The sequence below is a fragment of the Pogona vitticeps genome, chromosome 5 (genome assembly GCF_051106095.1).
Source record: "Pogona vitticeps strain Pit_001003342236 chromosome 5, PviZW2.1, whole genome shotgun sequence".
NCBI classification, from domain to species: Eukaryota; Metazoa; Chordata; class Lepidosauria; order Squamata; family Agamidae; genus Pogona; species Pogona vitticeps.
Window position 1 is genome coordinate 180,297,323 of NC_135787.1, and position 18,582 is coordinate 180,315,904.

General features: G+C 38.5%; 1 protein-coding gene across 14 annotated transcripts in view; it reads left to right on the plus strand.

Annotated features, from left to right (window-relative positions):
* CACNA1C (calcium voltage-gated channel subunit alpha1 C) overlaps nt 1–18,582 on the plus strand; it is a 658,158-nt gene that overhangs the window by 592,226 nt on the left and 47,350 nt on the right. For 12 of the 14 annotated variants that reach the window (XM_078376325.1, XM_078376333.1, XM_078376335.1 and 9 more), the window contains 4 exons: nt 4,939–4,971; nt 8,850–8,978; nt 13,269–13,334; nt 17,020–17,111. In XM_078376325.1, coding sequence (XP_078232451.1) covers nt 4,939–4,971; nt 8,850–8,978; nt 13,269–13,334; nt 17,020–17,111 — 320 coding nt within the window. The remainder of the gene's footprint in view (nt 1–4,938; nt 4,972–8,849; nt 8,979–13,268; nt 13,335–17,019; nt 17,112–18,582) is intronic. The other 2 variants (XM_078376328.1, XM_078376327.1) reach the window with 1 other exon arrangement.

Below are 18,582 nucleotides of genomic sequence, written 5' to 3' on the forward strand. Positions count from 1 at the left end.
GTGGCCACTAAGCACACTCTTCGCTTGTTGTGTTATCCTCTTCTGCTTAGAGTATTTAAAAAATAATTTTCTGTACTTCTTACTTTCCCAAACCTTCTTGAATGTACATAGTGCTGTTGGACTATATGAGGATCTCCAATCACACCTGATCTTCAGATTGTGTACTAAAACTGGTGTCCTACTGGTTCTTGGTTGTCTCTGTGACATAAATGTGCTGCACCCACACAGTTTGTTCAGAACTTTCTACATATGAATTCTGAATGGGAACTTACTCAGACCTGTTCCAGTGTGCACATCCAGTCACTCCCTAATGTTTTTCTCTCAGTTACTTTCCATCCACTACACTAGCAGCATCTCTTCAGAAAAGTGTTTGGAGTGCATTTTGTTCAAGTTTTAAAGCATTTGCTCCTTCTAAACTTATTTAGTATTTATTTTCTGGTTGCTCACATTTGAAACAGCCATTTTCTCATTTTTTATGGCCTCTGCAGCCTTTTTAAAGGAAGTGTATTGCTTACAAAGACAGTTTCCTCAAAATGGGAATGTCAACTTCCTTCTTTTGTTTAGGAAAGGATTACTTGACCAACTACTGCTCTATCTGTAGAAGATTTACTGAAGTCAGCATCTGGAAAACAGATTATAAGCAGAGCTGACATCTTCAGAAAAAATATGTTCAGGCTGCTGACTTGGCAGCCCAAATCACTTTATTCTGTTTGGGATGCAAAACTCTGCCCAAGCAAGTACGTACTTACCACAGCCCTAATTTCAGCTTTGACATTGGCTGAACTATCAGCACCAACTATCTTGATATCAAAACCAACTGCTTTGGCATCCAGTGTTAACAAATGCATCAGTTCCAATGACAGTAACAATAACAGACAATACCTATAGTTTTGTCTACATCAGCATCTCCCTGCTATCCTGAAAAGATTATTCAGTACATCTGACAGTTCTGCCTATGCTGACATCTGACATACTGCCATCATCTTTTCACATTGGTTGCACAGGAGGTGTTTCAGGCAACATAACAAAATCAACAATTTTTCAGTCATTCCTGTTCTGGATGAGTTTGAACAGGAAGCACAGGGACCATTTCTGGATGAAGCAATATGTGGAGGGAAACTTCTCAGTACCTTTTGACCCAGCAGAGGCTGAAGTTCACATAAGCTTCCTAAGAGTTATCCGTTCCACTCATGATCAAAGAGAGAGTAATTCCCCAAGTTCTGAAGACTGTTCAGTCTGCTCAGTGAGCATGAAGTACATCAAAATAGGATAATCAATCAATCACGTGCTTCAAGGATTAGTGTACTCATATGTGTTCTACCACTCCAAGATACTATGGTTAATTAATTAATGATCAGTCATATATTAGGTATTTCAGATGTGATTTCTTGAAGTATGGATACCCAACATGAAGACATCAATATCAAAGCTGGTCACTGGCACAGAAGTGTTGCTGACCACAACTTTCATGCCTGGATCACTGAAGCAGAGGCCATTCTCAGGCCTGAATTACAGTAACATCATCTTGACCCCTTGATCACATTGCCCATCAAAATGGGTGACTGCATCAATGTGTCTGAAGATTTGCCTCTTCATCAGATTTCTCTGGCAACAGCACTGTAGACTTTGCAAAGTCCATCAACAGCCTTGGTTCTGACTCAGGGTGTAACTCTGTTGGCAAATAAGGTGGGAAATACTACAGTATTGGGATGGACTGGTTCACTTTTTTTTTCTTGTTGACCATATAATGAAAAAGCAAATATAAATCAGTCTGGACATTTAGATTTATGCCTTGAAGAAACATTTGGACATGTGCAGTGTAGAAGTGGAAGTGAGGTTTCCGCCAAAAACTATTCAGATCTAAATGGTTCTAATTGGGGCTCTCCTTCCACCAGGGACAGCACCCATGTGTGTGAGTTCACAGATGATTGCATGAAAAAAAATACAGTTACCAGAAAGCAACCTGTTCTTCTCTTCTAGAACCAATATGTTGGGGACATTTTTTCATGAAAACTTTTATAATGGAAGTAAGGGATTTTTTGCCAAGGATGCAGATCTCCTGCATATTATAGCTGATGCCTGTGGTTAAAGGAAAACTAAATGATAGCTATTAAAGAATCCAGGCCTGGCTTCAACTTTGTACATATATTTAAGAGCCAATAATCTGATTCAGCAATAAAACTCAAATCATAAGGTCAGTATTATTGTGTCTGGAGGAACCAAACAGATCATGGCCAGAATAATACTGTTAATTTTGCTTGCATAAAGGAAATAATTTAATTCATGGTACATTACATAGTTTTAACTTATGCATAAATCACCAATAGGAAATTGGCCATTAATTCAGACTTTACAAATCAATTTTTACTACTCTTGTCTCAGAAAAGTAAAAAAAAAAAAAAACTGCACAGTACACATTTTTATACCTCCTAAATGTAAAACAGCAAACAATGCCAAAAATGTAAATTCTCTATATTATAAGTCTTCTCTATATAAGAATGCCTATATGACTCTTCAGACATTATGAATTTGTATAAATATGGACAGGTTTCTTCCTTTCTTTTGACAATTGATTGTTACAAATAAAACAGCAAATATCACAGTGCCATTAGAGAGATCATTACAGCTTTTTTCTCCTTTATGGTATGGTATGCCATTTGAAATTCATCAAAAATATATTGAGATCTGAAAAATAATGAAGAAGAGGCACTCTGTTGGCCATGGCTGAAGAGGAACAGCTGGATCAGACAGACCTAGCTTCTGATCTGGGAAGGCAGTTTTTAAGGTTTTAAGTCATGATATCCAAAGGTGCATTTAAATGAATGGCAAATAGTTACCAATAGGGGGAGGATTTCTATGGCATGTCAAGTTTTTTCTGCACCTATGTTTGAGCTTATGAGTGGTTTTGAACATGTTTATGAGTGATCTGGTGAGAAAGGCCAGATTACTCATAAACATGTTTGAACTTCCTTATATGTTCAAATGTAGGTTGCAGAGAAAATATGAAATGTCATAGAAATCCTCCCCCTAGTTATCAGATTATTAGTGATGAAGTGTCCATAGTAGGCATGTATAATAAAATTAAAGTGTATGATATAATTAAGTTTTTAATTTTAGGAAATATCTGTATAATATAAGCCACAATTTTGTTTTTAAAAAATGAACATGGGATCTTGCACATGGCTTCACTGTAAGCTTCATTGAGCTTAGTAGGATGTTCTCTGAGATAGGTGTATATAGGATTGCAGCTAAATTTAGATAAAATGTCAGTAATACCGATCATAGATATTAAAGACACAAGACATCTCAAATGGAAGAAAAGATGAGAGAAGAAATGAAAAGGCAGTTTTAATATCCATTGCATCAATATTTTGATCATGTCAGTGTTTTGCTAAAATTGCTACAAGTTGCTAAAATTTGAGTCAAAAGAGACAGTAAAACCTTTTAGTTGACGGTAGTTATTCAGTATTGAAGATGCTTTGCCAGAATGCACCAACAGTTGTAAATGTTTTTATTGTATCATATGCATATAATTGAATGTTTGAGACATCAAAAATGATAAGGTTCATTTAAAATAGCACAGAGTGGAAACAAGTGTACTCATAGCATGGCTGTGCTATAGAAGTTCCAGAAGGAATTTAGCAATTGCTGAAGAGGCAATAGATCTACATAACTATTGTTATAAAGCAGGCAGAAAAAAATGGACTGAACAACTGCTATGCCTGTGAGAAACACAGGTCACATCACTGGTAATCATGTGCATAGATGTTAGCTTCTCTGTGTGTAGTACTTTGTCGCAGCATTGAACTGTTAGATCTGTTCAGTGTATTCATGATAAAACCATTGCAGCGTTCTCTGCAACCTCTGTGTGCATGGAGTTTGCATCCTACTTTTAATAAAACAGATAAATCTCTGCCTTGGATTTATCAAACTTCGGCTGCAACAAAAATCTATAAAATCAATTGATAAAACTTCTTACATTCATGTGAAGCAGAACAGAAGCCAGTGGTATATGTACGAGTTGGCATTTCCAATTAAAAGGCCAATAGGTATTAATCTTTGAAAGACTTCTCTAAGACCCCCCCCCATAGGAACACTGAAATGGAGAGCAGAAAGTATAGATTACATTAGTTATAAATCTGTTTCAGGTTAAGGCATTTTTTCTCCAGCTCTGCTTCTTAAATCTTTCTCCAGAGTCTATTTTAGCTGATTCTTTTTTCCTTGAACTACACTAAGAACAGTAAAACTGCGATCTTAGTCACAATTGCTAGAGAAAAGGGACTTACTTCTGGATCTATTTAAATATACAGGATTGCACAATAACTGGTTATTTTTTAGTCTGAAATGAGCTCAGTTATTAGTAAAATAAATCTTAAACATTTATGATCCTACAAGTGATTGTCAGTAAAGTGTGAAATCTAGAAGACAAGCAGAGGGCCTTTTGTAAATACTACATGACATTTATTATAGTTGTACTCCTAAAACCACTTACTCTAGAACAGTATTGGTAACGATACTATTCTAAGTAAATAAGACTCTTCTAAGTAAATTGTTCTAGTACTCCACTCTGCAAGAGTATATGTGAAATTAGATACAAAAAAGAAACCTGTAACTCCCAGATCTCTTTTCAGTAGCTCACAATTTCTCTATATTATCTATAAAACAATGGATTAAAATTCATATCTGCCATAGATTTATGCATGAATATGCATTCTGCTGTATTCAGCGGGAGAATCCCATCAATTTTACTATTTTTGAATTTGATCCATTGCATTCTAGAGAATCAGTGTCTTTTTTAAAATCATATAGGCTTTTAAAAAAATTACTCTACTCGTTTGCTATGACATTTTGTTGTTCCTGTATAATCCAAAACATAGCCTACTGGACCTTTTCAATGGAGACTTATTACAGCTTATCTCTGTCTGCCTTTCTTTAAAGCCAGCTGAACATACCCAATGTTCTTCCTCTATGGTAAGATCTAACAGAATCCCCTCGCAGCTTCTTCTGTGACACAGTCCTTAATATCCTAATACACTCCTTATTCCTTTTCCTCCCTGACCACCTAGGTTTCTGTCTCCAAGCCTAGATTAGTTTTCTCTGCATGAAGCCATGTCTTGTATCCGTCTGTTGAGTCTCGTGTTCACATGAGCTGTTGTGTAGCACATGATCTATATTACTTGTGCATCTCTGAGCTTTCTCTCCGTCAACTTAACTATTGTTCTTCTGTTTTATGAATTACCAAGAGAGAACTAAAATCCTTTTCAGATTTCTTGTTTGTTCAGTAATAAATTAACTCTTCAAAACAATTTGATGGGTTTGCACAACGAACTGAAACTGTGAACAAGACCCACTCTTGTTTTTTGTGTAGCGGATACCCAACAAGTGCAGATAAAATATGAGAATAGTCACAACCCCCAGGCTCCTCTGGCCCTGCCACCAGCCTCTGTCAGCTAATCTCCAAATTTTTCCTTTCAAAAGCTGGGGAGCTTCCCTAAGCCAGTGAATTTATCTAACTTGATGTTCATTCAACAGCAACCCCACTTGCTCCCATTCTGTGGCAATACTCCGATTAATTGTTTGAGCACCAGCACAGGTCCAGCTGCCCCCATCAGTCAGGCACTATTCTTAGTGCATTTTCTTAGGGCAACTATAAAGCCAAAATACCAGGAGAAGAAAGGGGAATGTGGTCTGATGCAAGACTAGCAGAGTGATTGCTTGTTGAGGCTTTGTTCACAATTTTGCTATGAAGCCACAATGCTGCTCTAGAGCCACTTGTGCAGCAGCCATGTCTGCCTGCCTGCCAGCTAAGAAATAGCCATTATATATAACTGGACATGTTATAATAGTTGACCATTTCAGTTCTGGGATGTAGTTAGAACCACTGGGTTGAGTAACGCTGTTATGTGCTGTCAGGAACCATTTTTCTTGAAAGCTTTAACCCTAAAAGCTCTTTCCCAACCTAGTCACTGATCCTTACTAGTAGAATACAAGAGAAAAGATATAAAAAGTTGGGCCTCATTTGTTAAAAACCTTCCACTATACATGTACTCACTTCATCCTAAAGAAGGGAAGTAAGCAACATCAAGGGTTTTTTTTTCTGAATTAACACCTATTAGGTTTCTCAAGGTGAGATGTTCAAGGAGTGGTTTACCATTGCTATCCCCAGTAGATTTTCATGACTGCATGGGAATTTGAACTTAGGTATCTTCAATCATGTCCAACACTCAATTCATTACACTGCACTGGTTCTCACACTCCTACAATATTGCAGGGGTTTGGAAATGCCCCCTAATTAATAGGAAAGACAATACTGAAGGTTTGTGAGACGCAACTATTGACTTTTAAAACAATACCACTTCTTCCTTTGGTTCCTGTCTCACACTATTCCCAAATTCAGATTGTGTTCCTTTTCTTTGCTTCAAATCTAATTTTGCAGGCTAGATACACCATGCAAAAGGAGCCATCAGCATTGCCTATGGCAGTGGGCATTTCACTCTGGATGCATCACAGTATTCCCTTGGGATGTGAGTTGACTTGACATTCCCTCATTCACTTGGTGCAACGCAAGTGTTCTTCTGTAAAATCAACTGCAGAACCAATTTAAGGGGTCAAAACCAAGTTTTGCAAGCCTAGCAAAAAGAAAAGAAAAAAGGGACAGGGATGAATTATATAACGATAAAGACCTAATGAATATTAAATGAAAGCAAAAGTAAATTCTGGTTATGGCCCCTTTTTTATTTGTATGTGCTATGTGAAGGAAATTATTTTGATAAAAAAGAGGCAAAATACAAGAGGAACTGTAGTCTTTGATTGGGTCTCAAAATTTATAAACAAGCCAGAAGTGCTAATTTAAAATTCATAACAGGAAATTAAGGATTCTGTTCTCTCCTGGTATGCACAATGGTGAGTAGATCAGATTGAGGTATTCGTATACATTTTTGTGTGTTGCAGGAGTGATCTGCACTGTTTCCTGGTCAGGTATTTCTTCATTATTGATTATAAAACATTTGGTTTTGCAGTAATAAAGGAAGAAGAAACATAACAGAAGGGTGATATTTCCTACTATGGCACCAGGCTATGGTTCCATAGTATATTTTATAGGCAATCTGCACAATATTTTAGGACATTAAAACTCTGCATTTTTGTTGGTCCATCTTTGACAACATAATTTCTCAATATACATGCTTGGTGTTGAGTTTTTTCACATAAGTCAATTCCACTAGCTGATCTAAGTTAATGAAACACTTGTCCTGGGATGAGTGTAGCACAGATTATATTCAAATTAGCCACTGGCCCCACAGGGAACTGGATAGGGGAACTGAATTCTAAGGACAAAGCAGAGCAGAAGCCAGATTTTTTAAAATGTTACTTGAAACTCTAGGGATCATTAAACAGTAGCATTCAGGTCAAAATAACTGCTTTATCAAGGCACTATACAGGCTGTGGGAAACACCCAGGGGTCATGTGAACTATCAAGGATGGTAAGAACAAATGAATGTGTAGTACAAAGCTACAAAAAACAAGAAATGGCGGGACTCTTAGATCCTTGGTCAGTAAAAACAAATGAATGTTTAGTTCAAAGCTACAAAAAAAACAAGGAATGGTTGGGACTGTTGGATCCTGGGACATTTAGCTTGGTTTTTTTTGTTTTGTTTTTGTTTTTCAGTTCATGCTTCACTAAAAGGGATGCATGTTTCAGAAGCATACTTTGGAACTGCTGCTGTTTCTCAGAGAAGAAACAAAAGATTTAAGTTATCTCATAGAAATGTTTAACTAAAGGTTAAACATTTTAAGAATTAGTTTTCATTGAAGAATATACATGAATATTATACTGCTTCCCATTATATTTACTCATGCATTCACTTTGTCAGGAAAAAAATTCAGAGAAGCCTTGGCCATTAAGCCATCAGTCACACTGTCTTTTTCTTGCTATTTTGCTGCTGCCTATGGTTGAAAACTGCTGTCTCCTCCTTGATGGGCTACATTCTCCTACCGTTTCTGCCATAGATTCTCAGTTACCAGCAAAGCAAAGAGAAGTTCAATGTTGTTTAGTTCCTGAATCTCAGCAGTAAGATTTCATTTAACTGCATGTTAAATTCCACACTTTTGAAGTTTGGGGCAGTTTCACAAATACCCTTAAACAGGATTGAGGATTAAATTATCATTGGGCATGAACAAATTTTTTTCAAGGTTATGCTTGTATGGTGATCAAAAACTTTCTTAGAAAGACCAGATTATGTGTGGACAGCCATTATTTTTTCTCCTGGCAAAAGAGAATATTTGTGAGAAAAATGCCATAGCTGTATATGCACCTGTATAAATTACTGAGACACTTGAAAAGAGATTGCACATCAGTGCTCAGCTAATGCATAGGGAATGCACCTCATTATAGACAAGTTATACATTCAAGGCAGATCATCACAGCTGCAGATTGCTGTAATCTCAATAGCAACCATCATGCAAAGAAACAGTGTCTGTGCAGGGTCCTTCTGTACCAAGCTGAGCTTGTCTCAAAGGTTTGAAGTATTTAAAGGTTTAACCTGTACCTCCTCCTGCTTTGTACCAAATACATGAAAGGCAGTACAAGATGTTGATAATGCCACTTAAAAATGAAGAACTGTATACAATTGAGGAAGCAGGGGAAAAAGACATAGCAACATAGTCTTAGAAGAGTTACATTCGATCTACAGTACATTCATCCATCTGAATGCAAGAGGTTAGTGAAAAAATCTGTATGGCAGGGGAACAGTGCAGTGAACTCTTCCTTTGAAGTAGCATTTTGTGTGTCCCAAAATCTGTGTTCTTCATCTACTGTTGTTATTACTGCCCTCTATACCAATGGGTTCCAGAACGCTGAAGAAAATTCTCGCATCTCAATCACCTTTTTCCGACTCTTTCGTGTGATGCGCCTGGTGAAGCTTTTGAGTCGAGGAGAGGGCATCCGCACACTGCTGTGGACCTTCATCAAGTCTTTCCAGGTATTCTTTCATTTCTACTCGTAGGGCTTTGACTTGGAAGAATACAGATACTTCTGTCAGTTGTACTCCCTGCTTTAGCATTACGTATTTATTCTTGTATGGCTCTCCATTTTGGGAGTTGTTTCCATGCACAGGTATACCAGAGCAGAGCAAATTGGATGAGGGACGGTGGTGGAGGGCATGGGTCCTCAACCCCTGGTCCATGTACCAGTACCAGTCCGTGGCCTTGGAAGGACCGGGTCGCCGGGATAGATGAGCGGCGAGCAGGAGGTGAGCAGCGAGCGAAACTCTGCTTCCTGTCAGCGCACTCCTATTAGGTTCTGATCTAACAGGAGGCAGAGCTTCGCTCCCCGCTCCCCTCCTGCTGCTGCTAGATTAGCTATGCCTGTGGCATTAGAATCTAATAGAAGCTTGCGCTGATCTAACAGGAGGCGGAACTTCAATTGCAGCTCTCCTCCTCAAAAAATCTCCTGTATGGAGAATTAGTGCAGGGAAATCGCCCCAGAGGGAGACCACAGCTGTGATACAAGGCTATCTGCAAGCAGGATCTGAAGGTCTTGGAATGGACCTCAGCAGATGGGAAACCTTGACATCTGAGCGTTCAGCGTGGAGACAGGCGGTGCAGCATGGCCTCTTCCAATTTGAAGAGACCCTTGTTCAGCAGGCTGAGGCAAAGAGGCAGTCCCCAAACCAGCAAAACCAGGGAACTGGACGGGGAAAGATTGTATTTGTATTTGACTGCAAAGAAGGGATTGTCACTCTTGAATTGGCCTTCTCAGCCACCCTGAATAGAGGACTGTTCCAAGTCCTCTATTCAGAGCACATTACCACAATCTCTCCAGACTGAAGGATGTTTAATCCTCCTCCTGCTAGCTGCTCATTTGTCCTGGCACAATACATGTAATGAGCTCGATTCAAAGCTATCCTCTAATAACCTCCTGCATAACAAGTACCCCCCCCCCAGTCCTTGGGAGAATGGTCTTCAACTAAACCAGTCCTTGCTGTTAAAAAAGTTAGGGACCACTTGTGCAGGGGATGTGGGAAATGCTCCAGGATTGGGGCAGTTTGATTCACATTATTTTCCATTGACAACATGATGTAAACTCAAAGCAAATGAGTCCAGAGTCTTCCTCCACAAATCCATATTTTTCTTCTCTGCTTCTGGGGCTTCTCTTTTTTTTTAATCAAATGCCTTCTCATTGGTTTTAAAAGTGTGATTGCTTGAGCAGATTTCAAAGTGTTTGCAGCTATTCTGTTTCATACCATTCCAGTCTCTCCAGAAGTACTGAGAAAGGCAGGGTAGCAGGGGAAACAGGCTGCCATTTGAATCTTCTCCTTCCCAGCATGGTGCCTGGGACTGCTTTCTTCCCTTCTTTTCCCTTTCTTTCTTTCTTCCTTTCTTTTAAAGGCTTACTAATCTAGTGCTGGGGGATATTTTAAGGAAGTACTCTAACTGCACCTCCTGCAAATCTAGACAGTAAGAGCAAAGCAGAGCTACCTTAAGAAGCTGAAACAAGGCTGAAGAAAAAGCCTTTTCCAGTATTTCTGCTGACTGCAACTCAATATTTGTTCCTTTGATCAGCCAACTGCTCTAACAGTAGTACAGGAAGCGTTTAAAAGAAAGGAAAAACAAACAAAGAGAAGAGGAGGGAAAGCAGAACCAGGCACCAGGTGTGGAGAGCAGAAGATTAAAACACCAAGCTGCAGATAAGGCTGATTTTCTCCCCTCTCTGCTGGATCTAGTGTGGTTGGTAGAAGCAAATTAACCCAGGGAAGCCCAAATTCCCAAGTACAGCTTCACAGTGGGTCCATTTGCATTTTTCTTGCTATGTAATCACACTATTAGATCAGTAAAGAGCTCGGTGGATTTTCTTTGTTTTGGTCAAATGAGCTTGTTGATATTACCTAGTGTGAGCATCACTCCAAGCTGATGCAGGCCAGGCAATTGAAATATCTGACTGCGGAAAGAAGAGTCAGGAGTTCACATTCCCGCTGTGCCTTCCAAGAAGGGGGACCAGCCAAGATCACTTGAAGTATGTGCCTGGTGGAGTAACATGCTCTACCACTTGTGTTGTCTTGACAAGTTGCATAGTCCCAGAGTGCCACCAGAAGGAGGGACTGGTAAACCACTTCTGAGTATTTTACACCTAGAAAATCCTGAGAGGCTTGTCATAAGTCAAACTCAACTTTACAACATATAATCATTATCATACACCACTTCATGCATTGCATTTGCTAACACAGATGTTAATGTCAGAAAAATAATCATACAAAGCAAGACCTGATAAGGATTTCTTTCTTAACAAAGCAATATTCAAAGATGTGGCTTTGCAGTGCAGTGGAGATGTGAACTGTGATGATCCCTGGTCTGCAGCACCAACTGTGACCAGCCATGCTCATTTGGGGCAGAGTTGCTTCCCATTTCGCTATACCCTCAGTTGTACCTCCATTCGTCAGAAAAGAAATTAATTACAACTGATTTTTTCTGTGCAACTAGTTATGCTGAGACTTGCCAACAATGAGCTGTTCTCAGTATATATGCCTGCTTTGGTAGTTTCTGTGCCCAATTCAAAATACTGATAATGACCTATACAGCCCTTAACAGTTTAGGATTTTGATTAGAGATGGGCATGAACTAAGGTTCGTAATGGTTTGTTCTTTGGACACACAAGTGTTCCGTAGGCTTCCCTCTAGCAGATGCCCACTCAGAGGAAGGAGCTGGGCAGGGAAGCCCAAAACACTGTCCCTGAGTGAGCACCTGCCTGAGGAGCCAGGGAACGGGAGCCCACCTCTTATCTTGATACTTACTGGAACGTCTCTCCCACAGGACAACTACTTGTCGCACCCACTCCTCACAGTCCTTGATATTAAAAATTTACATCCAAGGAGGCCAAAAGAGCTAGCACCAGGAACTAAGCTTTCTCAGTCATGGTGCCTTCTCTCTGGAATAAGCTTCCTATAGAGGTTCATCAGATGTCATCCCTCTCAGTTTTTAGGAAACTAATAAAAAGAGAATCGTATAAAACTTCCTTTTATTATTGCTTTTAACCATTGATCTGCGATGCCCAAATCGGTTTTAAATTTGTCGGTTCTATTTAAATACAGGTTTTTAGCTAGTGACAAAGTTTTATTGTATTTATTTATACTGTAATTTTGTGGGGTTTTTTTATTTTAATGATGATTGATGTTTGTAAACTGCTCTGCACTAAATCTGGACTAAGGAAACAATAGGCAAGTTGAAATAATAAATAATAAATAATTGAGATGGTATTGTGTTATATGATCTTCTAGAGTTGGTGTTCCAAAGAAAAAAGAAAAAAGATCTGTAGAGGCACCTACTGGACAAATGAATCAATTACAACAATTCCATGCTACTCAGATTGTGCATAATACACAGAATTAAAAATCAGATGCACAAGTGCTTCCATATTTTTTTTTGACATGTTGTCATGTCCAGAACAGAAATGCACATGTCTGAGAAGGAGTGGAAGCATAGATTCCAGCTTCCCATAAATAAAAGTTATGCTGATTAGCAATATTAGAATAGGAGAATCACTACTTTTAACTACACATTTATTTGTTTGCTACATTTATATCCACCTTTCCTCCAGTTAATCTTAGGGCAGTATAAATGGTTCTCTTCCTCCTCTTCCTTTTTTCCTTTTCCAAGGCACAAAAGGCCATGTACATGGTTGTTCCCCCATCCTCATTTTAACTTATAATACTCAGGAAGGATAAACATTATGAAAGTGATGGTGAGGGTCAGGATGAGACACAGGATGAGGGAAGAAAATCAGCTGATGCAAATATATCTCATGAACTGAATGGCTACATGAGAATTTGAACTTGGGTTTTCCCAATGTTAGTCCAGTATTCTAACTACCGCACTATATGCACTATCCAACAGGACAACTACTGCTAATATTTCCTTTCTCAAAGTTTCCTTTTTGGATGTCACCCTATGTGAATGACTCAAATAAAGCATAAATATATACTATGCATTTCTGTTTAAGTAAATCAGATGAAAGAGAGGTCATCAGATGCTAAACAACAGTCAAGTAAAGGGTTTAAGAAAAATACTAGAACCTAATCAGTGTATGGTTTTTTTAAAAAAGAAGTAAGTATAAATACATTCACACATGCTGTGTTGCACACTCAAAAAGCAAAGCTATTTTTGGTCATTGTCTCTTCCTCTAAGGTTCTTTCAGTTATGTCAGGATGTCAAGGACTATCCTAGGGCTTAACAAGGTGTTTTACGGAGTGATACATCATCATCTTTTCTTCCTTCAGGCCCTCCCCTATGTGGCTCTCTTGATAGTGATGCTGTTTTTCATCTATGCTGTGATTGGGATGCAGGTAGGTGACTTCTGAGGAAAATTGGTTTCTCATCCAAAGAAATCTATTAAGAAACTAGTAGGAAAAGAATCTTTTTTAAGACCTGCAGAAAAATAGTGAGGTGGCAATACAGATACTGTATGTTGAAATAATTGTGCCTATAGAAATTAAGTACTGTATTTATATTAGCAGTATCAATACACACAAATTGGTGGAAGAACAAAAAATGGCATTTTTATCAACCTATATTCCACCAATTCAGTCAGTGTTTCCCAGTGCTTGATAGCTGTGGCACACCTTTTAAGTGAATACAGTTTTAGGGTATGTTTTAGTGTTCTGCTAGAAAAAGATGTATTTTCAGAATATGCAAGAATAAGAAACATAACTTGGAAGCAACATGCAGAAGCATTATATGTCTCAGGTAATATAGGCATAACAACGTGTTGCTGAGTTTTGTTTTATTTTCTTGCAATGTACAGTAATATAATAATAATAGAACTGCAGTGCTGCAAGAGACCCTATGGGTCAAGTCCAGACCCTGTCAAGGAGACATAATGGTGAATTGAACTCCAAACCTCTGGGTCCACAGCCAGATACATAAACCACAACAGTTCATGACTGCCAAAGTTGTCACTTTTTTAATGCAGCAAATACCTTATTTACTTTTACTTTTATTTTATTTTACTTTATTTCAGAGCAGTGGGTGTTTTGCCTATCTTAACTACAGAAGATTAGGGCTTTTTACATTTTTAACTTTTAACAAAGTTCTGGCAATATTGAGAGTAGCTGTTGGCCGAGGAGTGTGGCCATCAAAAGGTAGACTAGAACAAAATAATGCTCTGTCTCCTCTAGCAGATGTAGATTACACATGTCATTTTGCTCTGAATGATGCACAAGATGGTTAGATTCTTTAGTCAAGGCAAGCAACAATGCTCAGCACAGGTTACATATATCCCAGCCACGCCACATCTAATGTCCAGTGTAACAAACACTGTAGCAAGTAATGCAACTCGTTAGTGTACGAGAGAGAGAGAGAGAGAGAGTACATTGCAAAAGGCAAATAACACCAATGTATTTTGAGGGCATGTAGTGGTAACAGAATGAAGTACTTTCTGCAAAATTTGTTTCCTCAGCTGTTCATAAGTGGATGGGAATATAGGAGTATTCCTCATAATACAAAGGATTTAAGAAAAATACTAGAACTTAATCAGTGTATGATTTTTTTAAAAAGAAGTCAAAATCTCAATATGTTATGATGAGTTGTTCATTTTGGATGCACAAGAACTGCCAATGGCATAAGAGTTGTCCAGGTAAGAGATGAAGGAGAAGAATCCCAGCTGTCTTTCAAAATATCAAGGCTTCACAGTGTTGAAGCTTCTCCCCCTTATGTTATCAAGCGGGAATAAACAACTGATAGTGATAGATGAAGGTGTTCCTTTGAAGGTTCCACCAAGTTCTACAAGTGTACTCAGGAGGAATCTCTTTTTGTGTCTCCTTCAACACTAAAACGTGCAATCTGCAGTGCAATTTAAGTAAATTTAATTTAATTAAATTGCAGTGCAATTTAAGTAAAATGCTGGTTTTACCTTAATTTTTACCCACATTTTTTTCTGTTTTACGGAGACTTTAAAAGGATGAATAAAATCTCTACATGTAGCCTCATAATCTTGTTTTGTAAGATGGAAAATATGCCTCAAAATAGTTAATCTGTTCTCCTGCAATAGTAAACTCTTGGTGCCCCCTCAGAACAGCTGTGGCTGTCATTGCTAACTAACCACTGGGCCAGAAAGTTTGAGCCTGGTGAATTCCAGAGGGCTCCTAAGGTAACAAACTTTGAAGAGCTTCTTTTTAAAAGCTATTTTCCTGATCTGAAGCCTCTGGGCTGCAAGGTCGGAAGACCAGCCGTTGTAAGATCAAATCCATGCGACGGAGTGAGCTCCCGTCACTTGTCCCAGCTCCTGCCAACCTAGCCATTCAAAAGCATGTAAAAATGCGAGTCGATAAATAGGTACTACCTCAATGGGAAGGTCATGGCATTCTGTGTCTAGTCACACTGGCCGCATGACCACGGAAGATTGTCTTCGGACAAACGCTGGCTCTACGGCTTGGAGACGGGGATGAGCACCGCCCCCTAGAGTCAGACACAACTGGACTAAATGTCAAGGGGAACCTTTACCTTAAGAAGCATGGTAAAGGGGATGGTACACATGAAAAGGGGATGGTAGCAGCGATTAAAGTCAGCAGGATGCATATGCAGAGCTGAGCCAAAGATTCAGCAGGCTTTGGACATGGCCTGAGAAAATGAAAGGAAAAAAATCTCACCGAAGACATGAGATATTGTCAGTTGTCCCATGTAAGATGATTCCCCTACTTATATCCCTGAATGGCACACCTTCTGACAACCAATAATGCATTGATGGTTCAAGCAACGGAATCTTTTTTCTTTTGAGAAAACAGGATAATTAAGACACAAATCTTAGATTTTAACAACAAATAAGTAAACAATATTCAATAAATAAATATTCAATATATACTGTGCCCTTGGCAACCCCAAACCCTATGAGTTCAATACTGAAGGTGTAATAATACCAGGATTCCAGCAAATAAATGAACGTTTTAATCAGATAGGAAATCAGATGAAAGAGAGGTCATCAGATGCTAAACAACAGTCAAGTAAAACTGTATTAACTCCAGAACAGCCCATATTGAGTAAGATATCAAGCAATATAGATGGGGTAAAGAGCTATCCAGTGATTTATTCTATTACTATAGTCAGAAAATGTGATACTGAAAATTGGATTGTTGTTTTGGATTCATTCTCCCCTTCCAAAAATTGGAAGAAAGCAGAGTCACTGAAACAAGAGGAGTCTATTGAGAAAGTATGGAATGAGACAGAAATGGGTAATTATTTAGATGTGATTAATAACTGCCCAATTCAAAAGGAAATTGAAGGACGGAATTTATTACACAAATGGCTATGGTTCTCAGACAGTGTTGGAGTAACATAGATTTAAACTAAAATAAAGCTGTAAGTGGATAGCTGGAGGGCAATTGAATTACACACACAAAGAAAGCTGAAAGTGGATTTGTTTTTGTAATATGACTTGATTGGATGATTGCGTATTTTGCATTCTCCTATCCTCCCTAACCCTTTCCTTTTCCTTCCACTCCCTTTCACCTTTTGTATTCCCTATCCTATTCTTAGATAAATAAAAATATATTTTAAAAAAATACTGAAGGTGTAAAAATGGTCTGCTTGTCCACCATCACAACGTCTCTAATTCAGCCTCTAGATCAGGGGATCATAAGGACCTTTAAGGCTCATTACACATATGGAAAGATTTGTCAATGCTATGGAAGAGAAACCTGATGGAGAGAACTGTTGTTTGTGTGTACAGTGAGAGAGAGAGAGAATCAGCTGTTTATACTTTGTAGTTACATTTTGAGGGACATAAGAGTTATACATGGATTTTGAACTCCACTGAGCTTCAATAGCTTTGGAGTTGGCTTTAAAGAAGAAAGGTTAATTCAGTTAAATTAAACTATTAGAAAAGTAGTCACATACATTCATGAAACTGAGAAGATATTAAAACTGAGCTTGAGTATCTTAACTATTCCAATGTGGATGACGGAGATGTCTTTCATCAGAGTACCAGTGTGATAGACTGTGTGAAGCATAACCTTATAAGCTGCTTTTTTCTACCAGGTGTTTGGTAAAATTGCCCTGGATGACACCACTGACATCAATCGGAACAACAACTTCCAGACTTTCCCTCAGGCAGTGCTGCTCCTTTTCAGGTAGGTCTCGCCTTGTGTGGCTATGATTCACCGTATCTTGCAGAACGTTTATCTGCTTCTTTAATAAAACCTACATTACATCTTCCCTGTCTCCAAAAACACTTAAGACTTAATACTATCACAATTGTCTACATCAATGGTCCCCAACCTTGGGCCTCCAGATATTCTTGGACTTCAACTCCCAGAAATCCTGGCCAGCAGAGGTGATGGTGAAGGCTTCTGGGAGTTGTAGTCCAAGAACATCTGGAGTCCTAGGGTTGTGAACCACTGGTCTACATGTATCTGTTAGAAGTGCTGTGGCATGATCTGCTAACTCAGGAGTAAGAAACGTGTGCCCCTAAGGCTGTATGAAGCCCACTCTGATCTATGTGTCCTTTGGCCTAATACCAAAAGCTTTTTGCAAGTCAGAAGCTCAGCTTCTGCAAATGCAATCTATCTATATCTATCTGTCTACCTATCTATCTTATTTATATGCTGTCTTTCTCCCCACAGGGAACCTAACAGCTCACAACAATTAAAACTATACAATAATCACAGATTTTAAAATGTCATTAAAAACTACTAAAAAACAATTAAACACTTATCAATAATAAAATCATATTTAAAAACTATTTTAAAAATATTTTAAGATCTCTAAAGTCAACAAAAATATCTAAAGTCAACAAAAATAGCATTTTTGGGAGACACACGCCACATAAAAGCCTGCCTGAAAATAAAAGTCTCTGTTTGACAACAGGAAGGAAGAGGGGCAACTCGGCTTCATGGAGAAGCATATTACAAAGCCACATGCCCTCACCAAATAAGCTTGAGAAGGTGTTGAAACCGAGAAAAGAGCCTCCCCAGAAGATATTAAAAGCCAAGAAGGCTTATATGAGGTGTTACAGTCTACCTGCACTCAAGCCATATAGAGTAACCAGCACTTTGAATTGGATCCAAAAACAGACTGGCAGCCAGTGAAGCTGTTGTAGTAAGAATATGTGCTATGTGCTTCCTGTAACCAGTGCCATTCCACAATCTGGCTACAGTATTCTAAACCAGCTAAAGTTTCTGAACACTCTTCAAAGTCAGTCTGACATACATCATATTGCAATTGGGGAGAAAGATACTATAGAAGGGGAAGGGAAAAGAAGATGGCAAAGAAAGAAAATATTTAAATATTTTCTTTCAATGATATAAGCTGCACTGGGTCCTTTTTAAGGAGAAAGGTGGGTAAAATATTTTAAATACCGGTACATAAATAAAATAATTGATGTCATCTACTTTGATCTCTGGCCCAGCATAGCATGAGCTTCAGCTTGCATGAGACCCAAAACAGATTTCACACACCACAACCTATACACAAGGGAATATAGCACATGACAGAGAAGATCCTCATTTGTGAAATAACTCAGAAATAACTTAGTCACTGACTCAGAAAACTATGACAGCTTTTGCAAAACTAGGTGCTATAGGATTGTTATATAGGTACACA